Here is a 21,879-nt window from a genome sequence, read left to right on the forward strand (position 1 = left end):
CCCCTGTATCAGGCTTTTTCGTTTTTGCCATGCTAGGGATTGAACCCAGGGCGTTTCATTGCATACTTAGACAGGTATTCTACCTCTGAGCTATATCCTAAGCCATGTCCACAGTCCTAAGTGTTTTTAGAAAAGGACTTCATTCTACAAGGTCAGCATTGCTGGCCCATTCATTCATTCAGTTCTTATGTGATGAGTACTGTTCCAAGCAAGAGAGTGCAGCTGCCAGGAAGACAGACTTGCCCTTATAGTTCAAGGGAGGAAACTGAGGCTCTGCAGTGTAATGTGATAGTGTAATGTGACAGACCCAAGGCCAAAGTAAATGCCTGGTAGAGCCTAGGTTAGTGGCTGTGTCTTTGTGGTTGCACCATCCAGTGTGAGCATGGGCTGGGTTCTTCCTTCCATTAAACCTGGAGGGAAGATGACCCTTAACCTCTTGGTACTCAGGCTCTTCTGTCGTCCTCTCTGCTCCCCTCAGTCCTTTCTCTGTGCCACCCACTCTCCTCGTAAGAGAGCTGTTAGAGGTGTGGGGTTCTATGAAGATGGCACCCAGGCCAGTGACCCTGCCAACCAGGAAGAACTGGGACAGGGTCCCCTGAATCATCCAGGCTCAATCAAAAGACAGGCACCGCTGGGTGCACACACCTCTTCCTTTCTCTCAACAGGGATCTAGGCTTGCAGCCACATGACTGGTTATGGTCCCATGGCTGCCACCTGCTAGCTGAGGGACCTTAGGTGAATCCCTTAACTGAAGATGGGAGTAACAGAATGTGCTCTGCACTTCTGGCTTTTGTTGCTGGGCTGACTTTTTTATTTTTATTTTTTATTTTGCCAGTCCTGGTGCTTGAATCAAGGCCTGGGCATTGTCCTTGAGCTTCTTTTTGCTCAAAGCTAGCACTTTACCACTTGAGCCACAGTGCCACCTCCATTTTTTTTTCTGTTTATGTGGTACTGAGGAATTGAACTCAGGGCTTCATGCACACTAGGCAAGCACTCCACCACTAAGCCACATTCCCAGCCCTGGGTTGACTTTGTATTTGACAAATTATTTGCTGGATCCTTGCTCAGTGCCAAGAAGCTGATGATGGGCAAGACAGGAGGATCTCCTCCGGAGTTCTCCTGTGTGATTGTGCTATGGGACCCAAAAGAGTATGAGAAGAGCTTGAGATTGTATGGATAGAGAGGTGCCATTTGATTTGGATCAAGTATCACTTATGCCAAAGTGACAAGGCTCTTGTTCAAGTCACTTTGAGGTGTGAAACAAATGGCTCTAATCAGGGCCTCAGGTTATTAGGTTTAGCTCAAAAATAGGATCCAATAACAATAATGGCTGCGATTTGTAGACCAGTTACAGTCCATATATTTATAGGCATTCTTTCATTTACTTTAGCAGCCATCTGATGAAGTATATCACTTTTTAATTTTTTTTTTTTGGTGCTAATTCTGGGGCTTGAACTTGGGCCTCACTCAAGGCTGATTTGTGCTCTACCACTTGAGCCACACTTTCACTTGTATCTTTCTCCTGATTAACTGGGCTGACTTTGAACTTCAATCCTCAGGTCTCAGCTTCCTGAGTAGCTTGGGTCACAGGTGTGAGCCCTGACTCCATAAAGGCTCTTAATAAATATTCAGTGATTGAGTAGAGTATAACAGACACCCTTGATTTGGGGAAGGATGAGGGTTTGGAGCAGGAAGAGGCTGATGGGTAGTCTGTGATCATGTTTGGAACAATTTCCATGTCAAGGGTCTAGAATGCTGGGTGAACTTGAACTCAGTTTACAAAAGCATTCCTGACCAACTTATCTGTTCTCTCCAGGCTGAGACATAGCAGCGTGTGTGTGTGTGTGTGTGTGTGTGTGTGTGTGTGTGTGTGTGTATAGAAGTCTGCAGAAGACTTGGCTCCAGGGGAGAATTAGTGGCATTGAAGGGACTCAGGGGGACAGGAAGGATGTCCGGGAGTGACAATGGGGAGCCGCTCCAGGAGCAGGGAGATTATGTAATAGGCAGAGCCCAGCTGTGCCTACTGCAGCCAGGCAAGGCCCCAGCTGCCCTGTGGACCCGGCTCCTGGCTCCAAAGTTCGGACCTTCCCTAGGCTGGGTCTTCTTAGCAATTAGAAACCTCCTGTTTGTCTCTCCACACTCTTTGTGCCAGGAGGGGTCGTGATAGTTCCTCATCATTCCGGCACACAGGAACGGACAGGCTGAGTTTGGTACACCCCTGGGTTTTAGTTCCTAGCTGGTTTAAAATCTGGAAGAGGCAGGATTGCTGGGAAAGGGGCCCTAATGCCTGCCTCTCCCTGGCCGGGATGAGTGGTTTTCCCAAGCAGAACGTTAATGAGCACTCCTTGGGTTTGGGACCATTGTGAATTCCCACTTTTTAGTGGTATGATCTTAGGCACTATCGCTGCTTACCTCTGAGCCTTAGTTTCCTTCTCTGCCAAAGGGGCCAAGAACTTACCCACCCCACCCCCGCCACCCCAGGGTTGATATAAGGATTAAATAATGCCACAGGTATGAGGCACTGAGTCCAACTTGGCATGCAGCAGAGGCTCAGAAGAGCAGCTGTTAGCACCAAGCCCTCATCTCTGCCCTGCTGGGACGCCCCGTTTACTGGGAAGGGTAAAACTGTGTGTAAATGGTCCTTGTAGTAAGTCAGTGGAAGCAATGCAGGCCACCGGTCTCCACCTGACAGAGGGAGGGAGGCAAGGCAGGGCAGCCATTGTCTCTGGGCTGGACACACCAAGACTTTGAATCCTTCCACCTTTGTAGAAATTCTATGGGGTCAAACCAACTACCCCTGTGTTACAGATTGGTAAATTGAGGTCTCTCATAGTTGGTTAATTTGCAAGAGTTTCCCAGTTTGGGCCTGGGAATATGGCCTAGTGGTAGAGTGCTTGCCCAGCATGCATGAAGCCCTGGGTTCGATTCCTCAGCACCATATAAACAGAAAAATCCAGAAGTGGCACTGTGGCCCAAGAGGTAGAGTGCTAGCCTTGAGCAAAAGAAGCTCAGGGACAGTGCTCAGGCCCTGAGTTCAAGGCCCAGGACTGGCAAAAAAAAAAAAGAATTTCCCAGTTTGTCTTGATTATTATTATTTTGGGTGGGTCCTAGGGCTTGAACTCAGAGCCTAAGCACTGTCCCTGAGATTCTCCACTTTCAGCTGCTGCTGCTTCTCTCTCTCTCTCTTTCTCTCTCTCTTTTTTTTTGTGGTTGTGGGATTTGAACTCTGGGCCTGGGCACTGTTCTGAGCTTTTCAGCTCAAGGCTAGCACCACTTCTGGCTTTCTGGTGGTTAACTGGAGATAAAACTCTCATGGACTTTCCTGCCAGGGTAGGCTTTGAACCACAATCCTCAGATCTCAGCCTCCTGAGTAGCTAGGGTTATAAATAGGTGTGAGCCACCAGTACCTAGCTGTCTTGGTTCTTTCAAGTTGCTAGGCAGAAAGTAAGGAGAGAATCCTGGCCTGGGGACTGTTTAGCCTGGATTGTGAGCAGTTGCCAGAGGGCTTGGTACTTGGTACTGCACCCTCATGTAAAAGCAAATGTAAGTAGAGGGGGCCCAGCTAGGACTCCTGATCCTCTCCATGCCCCACCTTGGGAACAGCTAAAAAGGGGTGGCCCAGATGTACAACTTTCTTCTTCTTGGTAAGTTCTGACAGTACTGCTCAATTTCTTTTTTTTTTTTTTCCAGTCCTGGGGCTTGAACTCAGGGCCCAAGTACTGTCCCTGGCTTCTTTTTGCTCAAGGCTAGCACTCTGCCACTTGAGCCACAGCACCACTTCCGGCTTTTTCTGTGTATGTGATACTGAAGAATGGAACCCAGGGCTTTATGCATGCTGGGCAAGCACTCTATCCCTAAGCCACATTGCCAGCCCTCCTGCCCAATTTCTTTTCTCTTTTCCAGAATGGACAGGCGTCAGGAGAAGAAGCTGGACTTCAGCCATCCAAGGTGAGGACCCAGGCCAGGTTCCTGGGCTCGGGGATGTGGAGGTACTGTTTGCATGACCTTGGAGGAGAGAGGCCTGTCCTTGCCCCACCTGGACACAAAAGCCCTGGCCTCTCATCCCTGTGTGCAGCTCAGCCTTCCTGCTCTGATTCTGCCTAATCCTAGTGGCAGCTGTGGGCAATAGAACTCAATTGTTCCGTCCTTCTCATTTAATAGGCTACAGGCCAGGGGTCAGGAGCAGGTCCAGGCTGGAGCGCTGGCTACTTGTCACCCACACCAGTACAGATACTTCCTAGATTTATTTACTCATGGGGTCTGGGTAGCTCTTAAGACAGGACCTCACCTAAGCTTCTTGTAGGATTGGGCCTGACAAGGCCTGAAGGCATCTGGGCCCTTGAGCTGGAATGGTAGTACTGGGTCAACCCGGTGACTTCTAGTCTAACCAGGCCCAGTGCCTGGCAAGTGGCTCCGAGGAGGAGGAACAACTCCTCTCTCCTCTATCACTGCTTCCCTTGGGTCCTTCCCACAGCTTCTCAGACCCTGTTGCTGGTTTTATGTGTTGCCAAATGCACTAGAGGCTAGGTGACAGTTATATGACCTTAGGTGAATCCCTTGTCTTCTCTGGGCCTTGGCTTTCTCATCTCTGTCATTGGAAACCACTGGGCAAAAGCCAAGCATGGACAAACCTGGGTTCGAGTCCTGGCTCCAACTCCATCATTGGCCCAGAAGCTCTTCTCCTTTCTGAGTCTCAGTGTCCTTTTCTGTCATTTGGGAAAAGATAGTCCACAGGGGTGGTGTGGAGGACAAAGGAGATGGTAACTCCTTGGTACACGGTGGCTGCAGCGCCAGCAGGGTGAATGCATGAACAGGACATTGCTCAGCTCTACTTCCTGCCACTAGCCCCACCCACCTCCTCGGCTGGTGCCTGCTGAGCAGAAGCTTGACCTTTGAGATGGAGTCAGGGTTGGTCCTGCTGTTTACCTTGACTCAACTTTCTAAGATAAGGTAACTGAGCTGAGTGGGGTGGAGCAAGGTAGGAAACAGGTTCCTACCCCCTCTTCTGTTGGTTACCTTGGCATGGGTATTGAGGCCTTAAACCATGTAGCCTAGACCCCCTGGTTTATTCTTGTCTATGTCTGGAGAGTCATTTTCCAAAGAAGGTGCCCTTGGTTTTGTAGTAATAAAGTGAAAGGGTTGTGGGTCCTAGTGGAGAAGCAGGGGTTCAGATCTTTGGGCTGAGGTTTTGGAGGTTGTAGAAGAATTGATCGCTTTTGAGGATCTGGTGGAGAGTGCAACTTCTCACTCACCGCCAGCCTCAGAGAGGCTTTCTAGTTCCTGGGAGAGGGCAGGAGCTTGCCCAGCCTTGGAATCTCCACTCACTCCCCAGGTATGGCTCCTGTCCTGGAGCAGAATATTCTTGGGTTGCGAGGGAGACAAGCTGGAGATGGTAAGGCAGCGAGAATCTCTTCCAATGAAGGAAGAGAAAGAGGGGAACCCTCACCTAGCACCACACCACAAGCTTTGCATTTAGTTCTCACCGTGCTCTACAGAGCCCACATTCCTTCCTAAAGAGGGGGTGCATAGCCATCTATGACTTGAAATTCCAGCCCGGGACACCAAGCAGCTCATTCATCTCTGTTGCTCCAAACACCAGTATCTCTCAGTGCTCACTTCTGGGCTTCATACACCAGGGGGCGCTCAGGATCTCATCACTGGGTATCGGAATGAACTGGCATTTTTACCCCTCATTAGACGTTCAGTGCACCTTGTTGTGGCACTGAGAGACCCTAAAATGAAGTCAACATTCCCTAGCTAGAGGGAGCCCTCAGTCTTGGAGGGAAGGTGGCCATAGGAAAGCCATGTGGCAGGTATTATGACAAGGGAAGAACATGGTCCTGGGCATATAGAACCTCCATTCTGGGCAGAGACATATACCTGCTTCCAAGTGCCCACGTTTCTCCCGGTGATGATGAGATGAGCACATTCAAGCCCCAGCTGGTGGTATCTGAGCTCCAGGATGAGCACAGACCAGACAGATGGTCACTGTTGTGTGTGGCAGAAGAAGAAGGATTGGGTAGCTGTTGGGTTCCTGGCTGTCCACCCTGCAGAGCTAGCAGTTGGCTGGCATTTGGATGGCCAGATTTAGGTAGCAGGAAGAAAAGAAGTTAGCCTTTCAGGTGGAGAAGAGACAGGGGAGGGGACCAAGAGCCCAGCCTCCTGAGTTTAGAAGCCTCCTTCTTTGTCTCCTTTGCCTGTAACCTGAGGCAAGTAAGTAATTTGTGTCTCCAAGCCTCAGGCTCCTTTCCTATACAAGAACTAGAGCTTACCTCTTAGAACCACCTGGAAGACATATGAGAGGTGTATAAATTAATAGTTTCCAACAAAGTTTATGGCACAGTGTTGTCTAATGCTTGTTTATTTTGTTCGTTTTAGGCAAAAAGGGTGTTTGGGGTTTTGGCAACTTATAGCATGGACAGCCAGTGCAGGGCTAGCGCTCCTGGGACTCCATCAGCACCTGGGGACACTGGAGTGCCACACGGCCTCCCTTCCTTCCTGGGAGTGGACTGGGCATCCTAGGCCCCTCTTCCAGCTATCTCCGGAGCTGGACCCCTTTGAAGCGCCTTCAGGTCTATTTTGAGAGCAGAGTGTCTCCCCCCTCCCCTCCTCTCTTCCTGTTTATGAAACCCTGATCCCTCTCAGATCCCTCCTGCTCCCTTGGCCGGAGCTCAGGCAGGATGTGACTGTGGGCTTTGGGGAACCTCAGGTATTAGGAGCAACTTCCCTTGAATGGCCAGAGTAGGTTAACCTACCTTTCCAGCACCTGGGACCTTTGCCCGTGCGCTGGCCCTTCAGCCTGTCCGAGGGAGACCCCGTGGCAGAGAGAAGTGCTGTGTACAATGCTTCTTTGTCTCCATGGCCCACTTTGCTCCTAGAAACATCCTTCTGAGGGTGGAGCCTGTAGTTTGAACCTTCATTTTACCAAGAAGGAAAGTAAGGTTCAGACAGGGAGAGAAATTTGTCCCGAAGCATCCAGCTGCTGAAGACCAGGCACATAGGCCTCAAGCCCCTTGCTTACACTGGTCCTGCTTTGTTTTTTTGTTTTTGTTTTTTGCCAGTCCTGGAGCTTGAACTCAGGGCCTGAGCACTGTCCCTAGGCTTCTTCTTGCTCAAGGCTAGCACTCTACCACTTGAGCCTCAGCACCTCTTCTGGCCGTTTTCTATATATGTGGTGCTGGGGAATTGAACCCAGGGCTTCATGGATACAAGGCGAGCACTCTACCACTAGGCCATATTCCCACTGATCCTTCTTTGTGCTGTTTTTCCTGTTTCTGCCCAGCCAATATCATTCTTGGGAGCCAGCTGACTGTCCCCTGCCCAGGTCTCTCCAGCTCTTTCTTGCTTGATAGTCTCCATTTCTGGGCAGCCACAGCACCTTGATTACAGCATAGTTCGGTCACAGAACAGTTGTGTTATTTTCCGTGCTGCCTGACGTCAAGTCCTGCTTTGGCCTGGCCGTAGCAGGGGCAGGAGCTGTCAGCGATGTCCAATGGAGTGGCACAATGCTGGTGCCTAATGCCCACAGAGAGGCCTTGCAGGGAGCCCTGGTGAACCAGATAAGTGTCCACGTGGGAAGCAGTCAGGCTCCGGCTTTGCTCTTTGCACTCCCCCTTGCTACTTGTGGCCTCCAGCAAGTCACTTTGTCCCTGAGGCGAGTTTTCTCATCTCTGACATGGAGATTGTGACACCTCCCCTTGGAGCTGAGCCACAGGCTCTTTATCCCAGTGGCAAGCACAGGCCTGGTGGACCCCACATTGGCAGAGCAAAGAATGTCCATGTGCACTAAATGCCCCTTCAGTGCAAGGCGCAATTCTCAAGATTGCTCCACGCCAGGCCTGACCCAGGAAGGGTCAGTCTGGCCTCACTGCTGAGAGGCATGCTGGGAGATACACCTAGACACACCCCTTGGGAGGACCCACAGGCTGCCAGCTGGGGAAGGGACTGTTGTGGTGCCCATTAGGGCCAGAGACTGTCAGGTGGGCTTGACCGCAGCTGGGCCAGGGGAGCCCACCGTGGGGACTCTAGGAGAGCAACATGGTGAAGCTCTGGGCTTCCGTCTCAGCTGCTCTGTGGGAGGAAGTAAATAAAGAGGAAGTGTCTGTGGGGTGAACTGGGCAGGGACTCAGAGATGTGGGCTGGTGGTTGTCCTTCCCCCTCCTGCTACCAGAGCCTCAGGCCCCCCACGCCCTTCAGCAAAGCCAGTTCTGAGAGTGTTTCCTTCCTCTTGTCGCTTCTGGTAGCCTGCTAGCCAAAGCCATTCTTCCCCTGCTTCTGAGAAAGTTGGGGAGAGAGCTGAGAACTTTAGGCTCCTGGGGCAGCTGCCCCTGCCTGAGAAAGCCACAGGGGCCTTGGTGGAAGGGAGGCATCTTTCCTAGCCCCTACAGGGCTTCTGATTGCTGTTGTAGGCCCTGCCAGGGAAGGGGAAGTCCTTGTGTGTGTGTTGGGGGGGGGAGGTATGCACTTCTACATAGGATTGTCTAAGGAGAGGGTTTCCGATGATCAGAGCACATGTCAGTTCCTGTGGGTTTGCTAGGGGGCGGGGGAGGTGCTGCCACACGGAAGTGGGCAGGGCCTGGTGAACCTCTCCCTTCAGCAGCCACACCTTCTCTTGGCTTTTCAGCCCTCTTGCCTACCCCAGGGACTGAGACTGGCTTCTTCAGGGGAGACGTTGAGAGGGGGCAGGATTTGGTCCCCTCAACTGCCATTCCTGGGGGCCACAGTCATGGCAGGGGTGCTGTCAGGAAAGGAGTAGCTAAGCTCCCCTGTTCCGCTGTTCTCAGGCCTCCCAGGTGGATGTTTGTGGAAGCTTGATGCCTGCTGGGTCACCACTTCATCATCATTCCACTGATGTGTCCCTGTCTTCCTTCCTTAGGGTCTGGAGACAGGGAGGGAGGGGAGGGCTTGATCCCTTGGACTCTCCCTGGGCCATAGGCTGGGGGTCTGTAGTATCCCCTCTTCAGCAAGGCAGCCTGCACATCTTCAGCCACTCCTCCCTGCTGAGGGGGAAGTGAGAAGGAGGGGGGCCAGGGACCCTGCCTTCTGGGGCAAGAAAGCTAAAACAAAAAGCAGAAGTATGAGGAATAACGGGGCCCTCTGGCCACTAGCTTGAGCCCCAACCATGCAGACCCCGGCAGAGTTCCCCAGAGTTGAGAGAGATCCAGTCTCCTGTCTCAGAAAGGTGAGCCAAGAGTGACCTGCCTCCAGCAGTGTCTGTCACCAAGATTGGGGGGCAGGGGTGAGGGGTGGCTTTGTCCCCTGGGGTTGCCTGGTGGCTGCATCTGTTTCCAGGAAGTTTTCTGTCAGAGACAGACAAGACAAGCAGAGACGCAGATTTTAGGATGGACGAGGATTGCTGTGTGGCTTTAAGCTATCTCAGTCTCTCTGAGCCATAGTTTCTGTCTGTCTCTCTAGGAAGTTACACATTAGACAGGGGTCTTATTTGCCTGGTTTTTGTAGGGCTGTTAAACCCACTCTCCTATTGTCAGAGAGAGTCTCCTGAAGACAGAGTTGTTTTTGAGGGTCAAGGGCTGGGAATGTGGCTTAGTGGTAAAGTGCTCGCCTCATATACATGAAGCCCTGGATTCAATTCCTCAGCACCACATATACAGAAAAGGCCAGAAGTGGCACTGTGGCTCAAGTGGTAGAGTGCTAGCCTTGAGCAAAAGAAGCCTAGGGACAGTGCTCAGGCCCTGAGTTCAAGCCCCAGGACTGGCAAAAAACCAAAACAAAACAAAGATCCAGGGGTGGGAAGTTCCATACTGGTCCTAGGACTTAGAGGAAGGATGGCTTGGGTAGGTAGGAAGGAAGGGGACTTACCTGCCCACCCTTCCCTGGCACTGAGACTGCTGTTCCAGCCAGGCAGGGTCCAGTGGAGGGACTTGGCTTAAGTCATTTCATCCACTGGTTTGCTTTGGCTGTTGCTATTCTCTGTGCTTCAGTTTCCTGTTCCCCAAAAGAAGTTAACAGCTTTTGATCAGAGTCAAAAGTCATCAAAATGCAATCAGAGGGGCTGGGGATATGGCCTAGTGGCAAGAGTGCCTGCCTCATATACATGAGGCCCTGGGTTCGATTCCCCAGCACCACATATACAGAAAATGGCCAGAAGTGGCGCTGTGGCTCAAGTGGCAGAGTGCTAGCCTTGAGCAAAAAGAAGCCAGGGACAGTGCTCAGGCCCTGAGTCCAGGCCCCAGGACTGGCCAAAAAAACAAAAAACAAAAAAAAAAAAATGCAATCAGAGATGGTCCCCTCAAGCAGTCCTGCAGCCCTAGACCCTGTTCAGGGGAAACAGGAGACCTTAGAGATGGATTGGCCACCAACACGGGAGTGCTGCATGCCAGCAGCTGTGTTCTCCACCTCGTTGTTCTCCACAGCCCCAGCTGTATACCAACAAGAATGCACAGATCTGCCCTTCACTCTTTTTTTCTGGCAATCTCTGCCCTGTCACTTGCCTTTGTCCTGGGCATCTGTCAGTCTGCGTGGATCTCACTTACTCTGGCTGTGTTGCTGCCCACCTGTCTCTTGTTGGGTCTCAGGTTCTGACTCTGTTTAATCAGTGTCTGTTGTCACATGCCACATGTTAGGTGCCCAGTGGGTTTGGGTCCCTTCTGTCTTTACCTGTTGGGTTGTTATTCTCATCTGTTTCTACCTGATGTGTTCATATCTGCTTCTGTCTGCATGTTGGTCCTAGGATCTTGTCTACCTTTTAGACCTCAGTTTCCACCTCTCCCTGCTGTTAGGTGAAAGTCTCTATCTCTGCCTGTTGAGCCTAAGTCCTTTTACTTCACTGTCTGCTGTATATATATGTTTTTGTGTATGTATACGTTTATGTAATCATACGTATATGCATGTGATGTGTGCCTTTCTAGTCCTGCCTGTTGGATGCTTGTCTTTGTATCAATCTCCACCTGTTGACTGCCTGCCTCTGCCTATTGGTGTCTCCTTATCTGCCTGTACATACTAGGCACCTGTTTCTGCCTCCTGGGTACCAAACCACTAGCAGCTGGGTCAGCATGAGGCTTTCCCTCTCTAAGCCCACAGGAGGATGGGGGAGGGCCAGGGGGCAGCCCTCAGGCACCAGGGAGGTGGGGTGAGGGTGGAGGCCTGGAGCTGGGAAACCACAGGCCCTGAACGATTGGTTGCCTGGGGTTGGGCCCAGCCCCTGTGCCCTCACCCTGCACATCCGCTTTGGGCCTGGCCACCTCCTCAGCACTGCCTGCTCCTGCCATGGTGCCGGCTCTGCTGAGCGGATGGAGCAGGATCCCAAGCTGCCCCGTCTGCGGCTCTGGGCCCTGCTCCCCTGGCTACCCAGGAAGCAGCGGCCCAGGATCGTTCAGACCTCACTGCCTGCCCCTGGCCCCGGCCCTGGCCCCCGGCGGGACCCGGTGAGTGTGCCCGGATGTCTGACTCTAGTCTGGCATAGCCCTTGGAACAGGTGCCTGAGTAGCCACTATGGCTTAATCTGGCTTCGGACTCTCCTGGCCCAAGTCTGGCCCTGCTGGGTGGTTGGACCCAGCTCAGGCTTGCTTCCTGGGGAAATGAGGAGACACCTCAGGGTGTCAGGGCAAGACTGACAGATTGGGGAGGGGCCGGAAGGCCCTAGACCAGCTGGGACCTGACAGAGGGCTTCCAAGGGAAGTTTGGGTAGGTGAGGCATGGGGTTTCTGGCCTTAACTCCCACCCAGCCCAGGTTGATACTTAATGGGTTGAAGGGGTATTTGGGTGACACTTAGGCCACTGTGTAATTTAACCCTCTCCATATAGCCAGTGATTCCCCTCATTTCATCCTGACCAGCCACTGAGGCCAGATCTACCTCCCCATTGTGAGCTCAAATGTTACTTCCTATTGTGGCAAAACCAAAACAGCAGGGGGAGGGGAGTCCCACAGGCAGGCCTCACAGGTCCCCTGCACCTCAGCCAGAGTCGGGGGTCTGCTCTTCCTGGCCATGCTGGGCTACCCCTTGGGACCTGGCCAGGCTAGAGCCCTCAGGGTGACCAGTGCAGGACCTTACCTGAACCAGCACCTTGGTGATTTGGCATCCTAGCCTTTGAAGCCCTGTTGGAACCCATGAATCTCAGAGCCCGCCCATCGGGAACATGGTTTGTTGAGTATGCCAAGGCCTGTTGGCGTGGCATGGATGGGCAACATTCCCTGCTATCTGAGCAGAGCCCTGTACCTACCACCAGCTTTGTCCCTCTGTCAGGATGAGGGCGTCCTCAAGGAGATCTCCATCACGCACCACGTCAAGGCAGGCTCCGAGAAAGCAGATCCATCTCATTTCGAGCTCCTCAAGGTTCTGGGCCAAGGATCCTTTGGCAAAGTGAGTCATGAGTTCCTGCTGGGAGGGTAGCACCAGTCATGTCCAAGGTGGAGGCTAGGGGCTCACCTGGGGTGACCTTTGACTAGAGTCACAGGGCAAAGGTGAGAGGTCACCCTGATACCCAGGGAAAATAGAAGTTCATCTTGGGGCTCAAGGAAGCTAAAGTCAACATAGAATGTGGAAGATGAGAGCCAGTCGACTCAGCCTCCTCCCAGCTCCTCCCTGGAGTTTTCTGCCTCTACTTTCTCAGGTCTTCCTGGTACGGAAGGTCACCCGGCCTGACAGTGGGCATCTATATGCCATGAAGGTGCTGAAGAAGGCAACATTGAAAGGTGAGTCTGGGCACCTTCCTAGGCAGAACCCATTTGGGGCCCAGAGTTAAGGGAGAAGCCCAGGTCCACAGATCTTGGGGCTGATGAAGGAAGTGGTTCCATCTTCAAGAGCACCCACTATGGAGGTAGAAAACAGACCTACACCCTGTCACCTCTCTTCCCTTCCTCCTCCTCAAACCAAGAGGCTGGCCGTGACTGGCTGAAGGTGAATATTTGGAATGAGATAGTGGGGTAAATGTAGTGTGCCTAGGCACAGTTGGTGCAAGCCAGAAATCCTAGCTACTTGGGAGGCAGAGAGTGGAAGATTGGGGTTCAAGGCCAGACTGGACGTAAATATTGTGAGACTTTACCTCAATCCCAATCTCAATGGACACCTGTCATCCCAAGCACCTGGCTGGGCATAGTAGCATGTACCTGTCATTTCAGTGACAGAGGCCAACACCAAATAGGAGGATTGCACTTCAGGCTGATCCATACATAAAGTGAGACCCTATCTACACAAAAAGGGATTGACTGGCTCATGTAGTAGAGCTCCAGTTTAACCAGTATGAGGCCCTGAGTTCCAACCCTACTACTGCCAAAAAAAAAAAAAAAAAAAAAAAAAGGCAAGGGGCTGGGAATGTGGCTTAGTGGTGGAGTGCTCACCTAGCATGCGTGAATCCCTGGGTTCCATTCCTCAGCACCACATATACAGAAAAAAAGCTGGAAGTGGCGCTGTGGCTCAAGTGGTAGAGTGCTAGCCTTGAGCAAAAAGAAGCCAGGGACAGTGCTCAGGCTCCATGATACTAGAAGAATCTGAGGGAGACTCTCTGGCTCCAGGGTACAGAAGAGTGTGAAAGAAGTGGAGTCCAGTGGGAGCAGCTTGGCTCCTAAGAGAGGGTGGGTGGAAGCAGGGCCACAGAGATGAGTGGCAGAGAGGTTCAGAAGGAAGCTCTAAGCCCCGATCTGAAATTTCTGGGAACTTAAAAAGGATGTGAAGGGTGTGGATTCAGTCAGCTGTTGACTGTGACTGGCCTGCGAGGTCAGTGTGTCCACTGATCCCGTGTAATCTAAGCCAAGCCTTGATTGGTGTGGCTATGGCTCCTGGCTGTGAAGGTGGCTTAGTGGTAGTGTGCTTGCCTGGTATGCAAGAGGCCCTGGGTTCGATTCCTCAGTGCCACATAAACAAAAACAAAATAACAAATAAATTAAAAAATTAGTTTTTAAAAAAGAACGGATAGGCAGCTCCTCCTATCCATGAGGGATCTGCAGGATGATGGTAGTGTGTTTTGTTTTGTTTTGTTTTGCCAGTCCTAGGGTTTGGACTCAGGGCCTGAGCAATGTCCCTGGCTTCTTTTTGCTCAAGGCTAGCACTCTATCACTTGAGCCACAGTGCCTCTTCTGGCTTTTTCTGTGTATGTGGTGCTGAGGAATGGAACCCAGGGCTTCATGCATGCTAGATAAGCAGTCTACCACTAAGCCACATTCCCAGCCCTGATGGTAGTTTTTTGCAGCCTAATGGATGGGAGTCACTCCCCAGAGCTATAGAGGGTGATGAAAAGACATCTCAGTTATGACCAGCACTCACAGGCTGGATGCAAGAGGCCAAACCTGCCCTGAAAATGCAGTGCAATGGTCCTGTGAGCCTTGTGTATGGATGTCTGAGCCTGGGGAGCACAGGGGGCTGAGATGCAGCCTTACAGAGACTGCTGAGAGGTCAGGGGGACGCGTGAAGAAGCCGTGTGAGGTACGCCTTGAGGACTGGATTAGGAGTTCTCTTCACCAAGGTGATAGAGAAAGGGCATCTGGGAAGGAGGAGCTGTTCACCTGAGATGGCTGGAAATATAAGGTGTGTTGGAAACACCTGGGGTAGTTAATTACCTCATAGCACCTGCTGCATCTGGAAAAGGGAATACAAGGATTAAAACAGAAAAAATGCTCTGGAGGGAAAGCACAAGCACTGGAGCCCAGAAGTCCCCATCTGAGGGCTCAAGGGCAAAGCTGCCCCCAGTGGGGAAGGAAGCCGGGCCTGAGTTAAGTCAGCTAGAAGCCTGGTGATAGAGAGAATTACCAGGCAGCACTTTTTCTTCTTCCTTCTTCTTAAGCTTTTAAACATGGGTATATATCAGTTGTAGAAGGAAAATTTCTTTGATTTTATTTTCATTTTCAATGTACTGATCAACCTGTCATTCTCCTTCCTTCCTTCCTCTTTTTTTCTCTTTTCCTCTCTCTTTTTCTTTCTTTCTTTCTTTCTTTCTTTCTTTCTTTCTTTCTTTCTTTCTCTCTCTCTCTCTCTCCCTCCCTCCCTCCCTCCCTCCCTCCCTCCCTCCCTCCCTCCCTCCCTCCCTCCCTTCCTTCCTTCCTTTCTTTCTTGCCAGTCTTGGGGCTTGAACTCAGGGCCTGGGCACTGTCCCTGAGTTTCTTTTTGCCCAAGGCTAGTACCCTACCACTTGAGCCACAGCACCACTTCTGGCTTTTTCTATATATGTGGTGCTGATGAATTGAACCCAGGGCTTCATGCATGCTAGGCAAGCATTCTACTGCTAAGCCACATTCCCAGCCCCTCTTACTGGGGCTTAAACTCCTGGCCTTTAGTTTGTTAGACTTTGTTCTTCATGGCTGGTATTCTTTCTACCACTTGAGCCGTGATTCATAGCCCTGATAGTTATTGTGGAAATGGAATCTCTTGTACTCCTTTTGTCTGGCTGACATTGAACCACAGTCTTCTAGATCTCAGCCTTCTGAATAACTGGACTTACAGGCATGAACTACCAGCACACGGAAAAGTTACCATTGTAATAAATTTTTTAAGTGATGGTACTAGCATTAAACTAGGAGCCTATGTTTGTAAAGCAGACATTCACTCAACTTCTTTTTTTTGCCGATCATGGGGCTTAAACTCTTGACCTGGACCCTGTCCCTGAGCTCTTCAGCTCAAGGCTAGTGCTCTACCACTTTGAGCCACAGCGCCACTTCCAGTTTCCTGGTGGTGGGCGATAAGAGTCTCATGGACTTTCCTGCTTGGGCTGGCTTTGAATTTCCATGCTCAGATTTCAGCCTCCTGAGTAGCTAGGATTACAGGCACAGTAATAATTTTTATTACTCTACCTCTTGAGCCATGCCTCCAGTTCCTTACCCCCTTCATTTTTCTTTTTTCCTTTTGGCTGTGGGACTTGGGCTCAGGGCCTGAGCACTGTCTCTGAGCTGTTTTTTGCTGAGAGCTACTACTGTATCAGTTTGAGCCACAGCTCCACTTCCGCTTTTCTGGTGGTTAATTGGAGATAAGAGTCTCATGGACTTTCCTGCCCCAAGCTGGCTTTGAACCACAATCCTTAGATCTCGGCTTCCTGAGTAGCTAGGATTACAGCTGTGAGCCACCAGCGCCCAGCTTCTTCCCCCTACTTCTTAAAATTTCCATTGGTTTCATTGTTCTATTTTCATACATGCATATTGTCACGCATGTATTTTCATGTAAGCGTAGTCACTCCCATCCATCCTCTGCGTTCACCCTTCTCCACCCGCTGATAACTGCCCTCCCCATCAGAGCCTGGCCAGATTCATCAATCAGTTTCAGGCCTAGGCAATCTGCCTGTCTTATGTAGTACCACAGGTAACCCTTCTCCCTGGCGCCTAGACGAGGGAAGTTTGTAAGATATTTTATTGTTGTTATTAAGGTGTTGTACACAGACTAGGGAATTTTTATGTCTGATGAAAAGAAGCTGTTAAAGATACGCAGAGTCAAAGTTGCAGGACCTCAGAAAATAGGGTGTAATGGAGTAGTAGGTGCTCACTGGCTCTTGCTATGGGACGTGGTGGGAGGTAGGCTGGGTTCTGGGTGAAGTACTGAGTCCCCCCTTTGGGCTTTGCCAGTGGCAGAAGTAGAGGCCAGGCCTAGAACTGAGAGCCAGGGTGGTCCAGGGAGGAAGAAGGAAATGGACTGTCTGTAGGGCTGTGGATGAGGGGATCTCAGAAGCACAGGCTCAGAGGAATAAACGAAAAGGGAGCCTATAGTTGGGCTGGGAAGGTGGCTGTGTTGGGCGTAAAGGCTCTTGGTGACTTCCTTTCTCTTCTGGCCAGTGCGTGACCGTGTTCGAACCAAGATGGAGAGAGACATCCTGGCTGATGTCAACCATCCATTTGTGGTGAAACTACACTATGGTGAGCCGCAGATCCCGCCCAAGTTCCCTTCCTTCTCAGCGTCAGCCCTTCCCCATGGTCTGCTTCTGTGTACCCTGCCCCACCCCCCTCCTGGCAGGCCTGGGGCCAGGGCTGGGGGGACAGGTCACAACCCAGGTGAGTCCAGCATGGCTCTCTGCTCCTTTCTCAGCCTTCCAGACCGAGGGCAAGCTCTATCTCATTCTGGACTTCCTACGTGGTGGTGACCTCTTCACTCGGCTCTCAAAAGAGGTGAGTGGGGCTGGGAATGTGGCTTAGCGGTAGAGTGCTTGCCTAGCGTGCATGAAGCCCTGGGTTCGATTCCTCGGCACCACATATATAGAAAAAGCCAGAGGGGTGCTGTGGCTCAAGTGGTAGAGTGCTAGCCTTGAGCAAAAAGAAGCCAGGGACAGTGCTTAGGACCTGAGTCTAAGCCCCAGGACTGGCACCAAAAAAAAGATGTTATTTTAATATTTGAATAGGTCAAACATTTACGTGATTCAAAAGAAAAGTATCCATCAAGTCTTTCAGGGGCTGGGAATGTGGCTTAGCGGTAGAGTGTTTTCCTAGCATGCATGAGGCCCAGGGTTCAATTCCTCAGTACCACATAAACAAAAAACAATAAAATGAAAACAAAAAAATTAAAAATTAGTTTTAGAAAGTCTTCTAGGCTGGACACTGGTGGCACACACCCCTCAGGTGCCTAAGGCCTGAGAATTGTGGTTTGAAGCCAGCTTGGGCAAGAAAGTCCACAAGACTCTTATCCCCAAATTAATCAGCCAAAATTTTGTTTGTTTGTTTATTCATTTGTTCATTCATTCATTTCTTGGCCACAAGCATTGAACTTAAGCAAAAAAGCTCAGGGGCATCAACCAGGCCCTGAGTTCGAGTCCTAGCTAGGACTGGCACACACACAAAAAAATAGTCTTCCACCCACCCTCTTCCCCTCTCTCTCCCCACCCCTAGGTGAAACATTTCCATTGGTTTCTTGTTTAACTTTCCCATGTTCCTTTTGCAACAAGTGTTCTGAATCTTTACCTTCACTTTCTTAGGTAAAAAGTATCATTCTATATACACTGGGTCTCCTGCCCTCCCCCTTTTTTTTAGTGCCAATCCTGAAGCATGATCTCAGGGCCTGGGCACTGTCCCTGAGCTTCCTTTGCTCAAGGTGTGTTCTACTTCTTGAACTACTTCTGGATTTTTCTAAGTAGTTTGTTGGAGATTAGACTCTCCTAGACTTTCCTGCCTGGGCTGGTTTTGAACTGAGATTCTCAGATCTCCAAGCCTCTGGAGTAGCCAGGATGATAGGCATGAGCTACCAGCATCCAGCCTCATGCCCTTTTAGGACTGTGTCGAAAATCACTCCATATCAGAAATGAATTTGCCCTAGTTTGTCTGCAGAGCCCTCTGTGGTGTGGGGAGAGGCCAGTTTGTTCCAGTTCTCTTCTCCTTAGACACACCTTCTGTTACTACCAAACATCTCCACAGTGAGTGGCTTGGATGTTAGTTACCCCCTCCTTCAAAGCCCTCTGTGCTCTGGTGTGTGGTGCTGAGAGCGGACCCCTGGAAGCTGCTGGCTGCTCAGTGGCCCAGCTCCAGAGAAAGAGGGATTCCAGCCAGAGGCGCCTCCACTCTGGCCCTGGCCCGTTGCAGGTTATGTTCACGGAAGAGGATGTGAAGTTTTACCTGGCAGAGCTGGCTCTGGGCCTGGACCACTTGCACAGCTTGGGCATCATTTACAGAGACCTCAAGCCTGAGAAGTGAGTAGAGCTCTGCCTTCCCCACCCTCCCTAGTGAACTAAGTGCCCCAGGCCTCTTCTAGATCACAGCTACCTGATGTGGTGGGTGCTGTTCTTTCCAGGAACTGCTCCCTCTGGCGCTCTGAAAAATGGGTGGGGTAGAACAGGGTGACTGGGGGCTACCTAATTACCTTCCTGCCATTACCAAGGCCTGATAGCTTCCTGGCAGCTGTGTTGTCTCCCTTTGATTGCTCAGTCAACATGACACCCGAGATGCTGCCATTGAAGATCATGCCTTGAGCTAGGTGCTCATACCTGTAATCTTAGCTAATCAGGATGCGGAGATCTGAGGATTACAGTTCAAAGCCAGTCAGGGCAAGAAAGTCTGTGAAACTTTTATCTGCAATTAACATTCAAAAAGCTAGCTGTTGTGTAAGTCATAGAGTGCAATCCTTGAGCAGAAAAGCTCAAGGACACTGCTCAGGCCATGATTTCAAGCCTCACAACTGTCAAAAAAAAAAAAAGGATCATTTCTTGATATGTTCCTCTCTAGAATTTCCCTTAATATCTAAATGATACCTTGGGACTCAGGGGCAAGTAAGGGGATGTTATAGAATCTGCAGTTAGGCACACCTCAAGGCTGAAAATGGTATATACCTATATTCCCACCTACTTGGGAAACTGAGGCAAGAAGATCACTTAAGCCCAGCAGCTCAATGTCAGTCTGGGACATATTACGAGAACTTATATTTTCTAAAATCCATTTATTTATGTTTTTGTGCCTGTACAAAGTGGTACATCACCACTTGAACCATACCTCCAAACCTATGTTAGAAACCTAAGAAACCTATGTTTTTTTCTTTTTTGTTACTCATCCTGGGGCTTGAACTCAGGGCCTGGGCATTGTGTTCAAGGCTAGCACTCTACCACTTCAACCACAGCTCCACTTGGCTTTTGGTGGTTAATTGGAGATAAGAGTCTCATTGGCTTTCCCACCTGGGCTGGCTTTGAACTACAGTCCTCAGATCTTAGCCTTCTGTATGTGAAGCCACCAGTGCCCAGCTAGAACCTATATTTTATTTTATTTGCCAGTCCTGGGGCTTGAACTCAGGGCCTGGGCACTGTTCCTGAGCTTCTTTTGCTCAAGGCTAGCACTCTATCACTTGAGCCACAGCGCCACTTCTGGCCTTTTCTGTGTATGTGGTACCAAGGAAGTGAACCCAGGGCTTCGTGCATGCTAGGCAAGCACTCTACCCCTAAACCACATTCCCAGCCCCATAGAACCTATATTTTAAAAGAAGAGTAAGCTGGGCGCCAGTGGTTCGTGCCTATAATCCTAGCTACTCGGAAGGCTAAGATCTGAGGATCTTGGTTCCAAGCCAGCCCAGGTAGGAAAGTCCATGAGACTGTTGTCTCCTGCTAATCACACAAAAAACTAAAAGTGGTGCAGTGTCTCAAGTGGTAGAGCACCAGCCTTGATCAGAAGGAGCTCAGGGACAGTGCCCCGGCCCAGAGTTCAAACCCCAGAATAAATAGTAAATAGTGAGGTATATCTGAATTCGAATTCTGCCTCCATCAGCTGCTAGCTTTGGGATAATGGGGAGAAGCTTAAGTTCCCTGAATTTTAGTTTCAGGAAATTAGTGAAATGGGTTTATAATAGGACCTTCTTCACTGTTGATGCAAGAATTAGAAGGAAAGGTAGCCCCACCTGCGTGGCATTGCTGGACCCCTGCTCCACCTCCCATCTCTCCATCCTGGGTGCAGCACCTCGTCTGGGCAGGCTCGAGTTCCTCTGCCCACGGTGTCTGCAGAACTCACAGTTTTGCCTCAGCACCTGCCACTGAGAGACCCTGACTCCCATTTCTTTGCTGCAGCATCCTTCTGGATGAGGAGGGCCACATCAAACTCACTGGTGAGTGGCGGGGACCCGGGAGGGGGGAAGGAGCTCCTGATCGGTCTCAGCTGAGGTCTGGGGGCTCATGCTTCCCAAGTGAGGATACCAGTTACTCACAACGAGTCAGACCCCAGTCAGGCTACAGACTTGCAACATTCTACTCTTGGAATCCCTGCTCCTCAGCATGCAACCTTGGGCAGGTCACCTAACCTCTCTGTGCTTTTACTTCCTTCCGAGTCTGTATCATGGAGGCAGTGCCCGTAGGCCTCTGGAGTGGGGAGTTGAGTGTACAAGGGGTGGCAGCAAGGAAAGCAAGGATTCTCAAGATGTGACCTCTGCCCTCCCGGCTACAGACTTTGGCCTGAGCAAGGAGGCCATCGACCACGAGAAGAAGGCCTACTCGTTCTGTGGAACTGTGGAATACATGGCTCCCGAGGTGGTCAACCGCCAAGGCCACACCCACAGTGCAGATTGGTGGTCCTATGGGGTGTTGATGGTGAGTGCCCAGGAAAGGGGCATGCGGACTCGCTTGGCCTCTGGCCTCCGTGCCCCTGTCTGGACAGCAAGGGGGTCGGGTGATCCAGTTTCCTTCCCTGGAAAGATCCCAGGACTGACCCCACCTGAGCCCCACCCCCCCATCCTGACTCAGGGCTTTCCTTGGTTTCTGACCCCTAATGTTGTTCCTGGACGTTGGGGTTGGCAGAGAGGAGAGGGGGACTTGGAGCTCAAATTCTGGGGCTGGAGCAGGGTGGCTTAAGCAGGAAGAGGAAGGGGGCACAGAAGAGGGCACAAAGCCTAAATGAACGTGTCCTCTGCAGTTTGAGATGCTGACGGGCTCCCTGCCCTTCCAGGGGAAGGACCGAAAGGAAACCATGACATTGATTTTGAAGTAAGCTCAAGGCCTGTGCTGGTCCCTCAGGAACTCCCCCAATACCACCTGGGTTTAGAGGCCTGTCCCTTATCCTCTCTCTGCCTCCATGATTCCCCACCCCTCCCACACACACACTTTTTTTTTTCCTTCCAGGGCTTGTGGGAGGGGTCCTTGAAGTCCTTGGGAGGCAAGGTAGTGGCCGCTTGTCTGGATTGAGCTGGGAACAAGGCCTGGACAGAGGGGGAGGAGAGCGTGGGCTCCTGGGGCGGGATTCAGCCCTGATGAGATCTGGGGGCTGTTTCAGGGCAAAGCTAGGCATGCCCCAGTTTCTGAGCACAGAAGCCCAGAGCCTCCTGCGGGCCCTGTTCAAGAGGAACCCTGCCAACCGGCTTGGTAAGCATTCACAGCCCAGGGGAGGGGACTCGGTGGTGGGGGGGAGGGTGCAGCTGCGACTTAGGCTGCGGCCCCATCTGGGGCTGAAAGGGCCTGTTGTCCTCTGTGTGAGCAGACAATGCTGCAATGCTGCGGGCCACTCTGCGTTCTGGCTCCATGGGTGGTGTTGGAGAGGGGTGATGACCTGTGTGTGGG

The 21,879-nt window shown here is 51.2% G+C and overlaps 1 protein-coding gene across 3 annotated transcripts in view; it reads left to right on the plus strand.

The window, feature by feature from the left end:
* Window positions 1–21,879, plus strand: part of Rps6ka1 (ribosomal protein S6 kinase A1) — a 39,350-nt gene that overhangs the window by 3,373 nt on the left and 14,098 nt on the right. Inside the window, exons 2-11 of one of the 3 annotated variants that reach the window (XM_048350585.1) lie at window positions 3,904–3,948; window positions 12,204–12,320; window positions 12,571–12,652; window positions 16,709–16,789; window positions 16,959–17,038; window positions 18,440–18,546; window positions 20,401–20,438; window positions 20,774–20,916; window positions 21,239–21,309; window positions 21,596–21,684. In XM_048350585.1, coding sequence (XP_048206542.1) covers window positions 3,904–3,948; window positions 12,204–12,320; window positions 12,571–12,652; window positions 16,709–16,789; window positions 16,959–17,038; window positions 18,440–18,546; window positions 20,401–20,438; window positions 20,774–20,916; window positions 21,239–21,309; window positions 21,596–21,684 — 853 coding nt within the window. Of the gene's footprint in view, window positions 1–3,903; window positions 3,949–8,959; window positions 9,182–10,583; window positions 11,385–12,203; window positions 12,321–12,570; window positions 12,653–16,708; window positions 16,790–16,958; window positions 17,039–18,439; window positions 18,547–20,400; window positions 20,439–20,773; window positions 20,917–21,238; window positions 21,310–21,595; window positions 21,685–21,879 lie in introns of those variants that run through there. The other 2 variants (XM_048350586.1, XM_048350584.1) reach the window with 2 other exon arrangements.

Source organism: Perognathus longimembris, chromosome 7 (assembly GCF_023159225.1).
Source record: "Perognathus longimembris pacificus isolate PPM17 chromosome 7, ASM2315922v1, whole genome shotgun sequence".
NCBI lineage: Eukaryota > Metazoa > Chordata > Mammalia > Rodentia > Heteromyidae > Perognathus > Perognathus longimembris.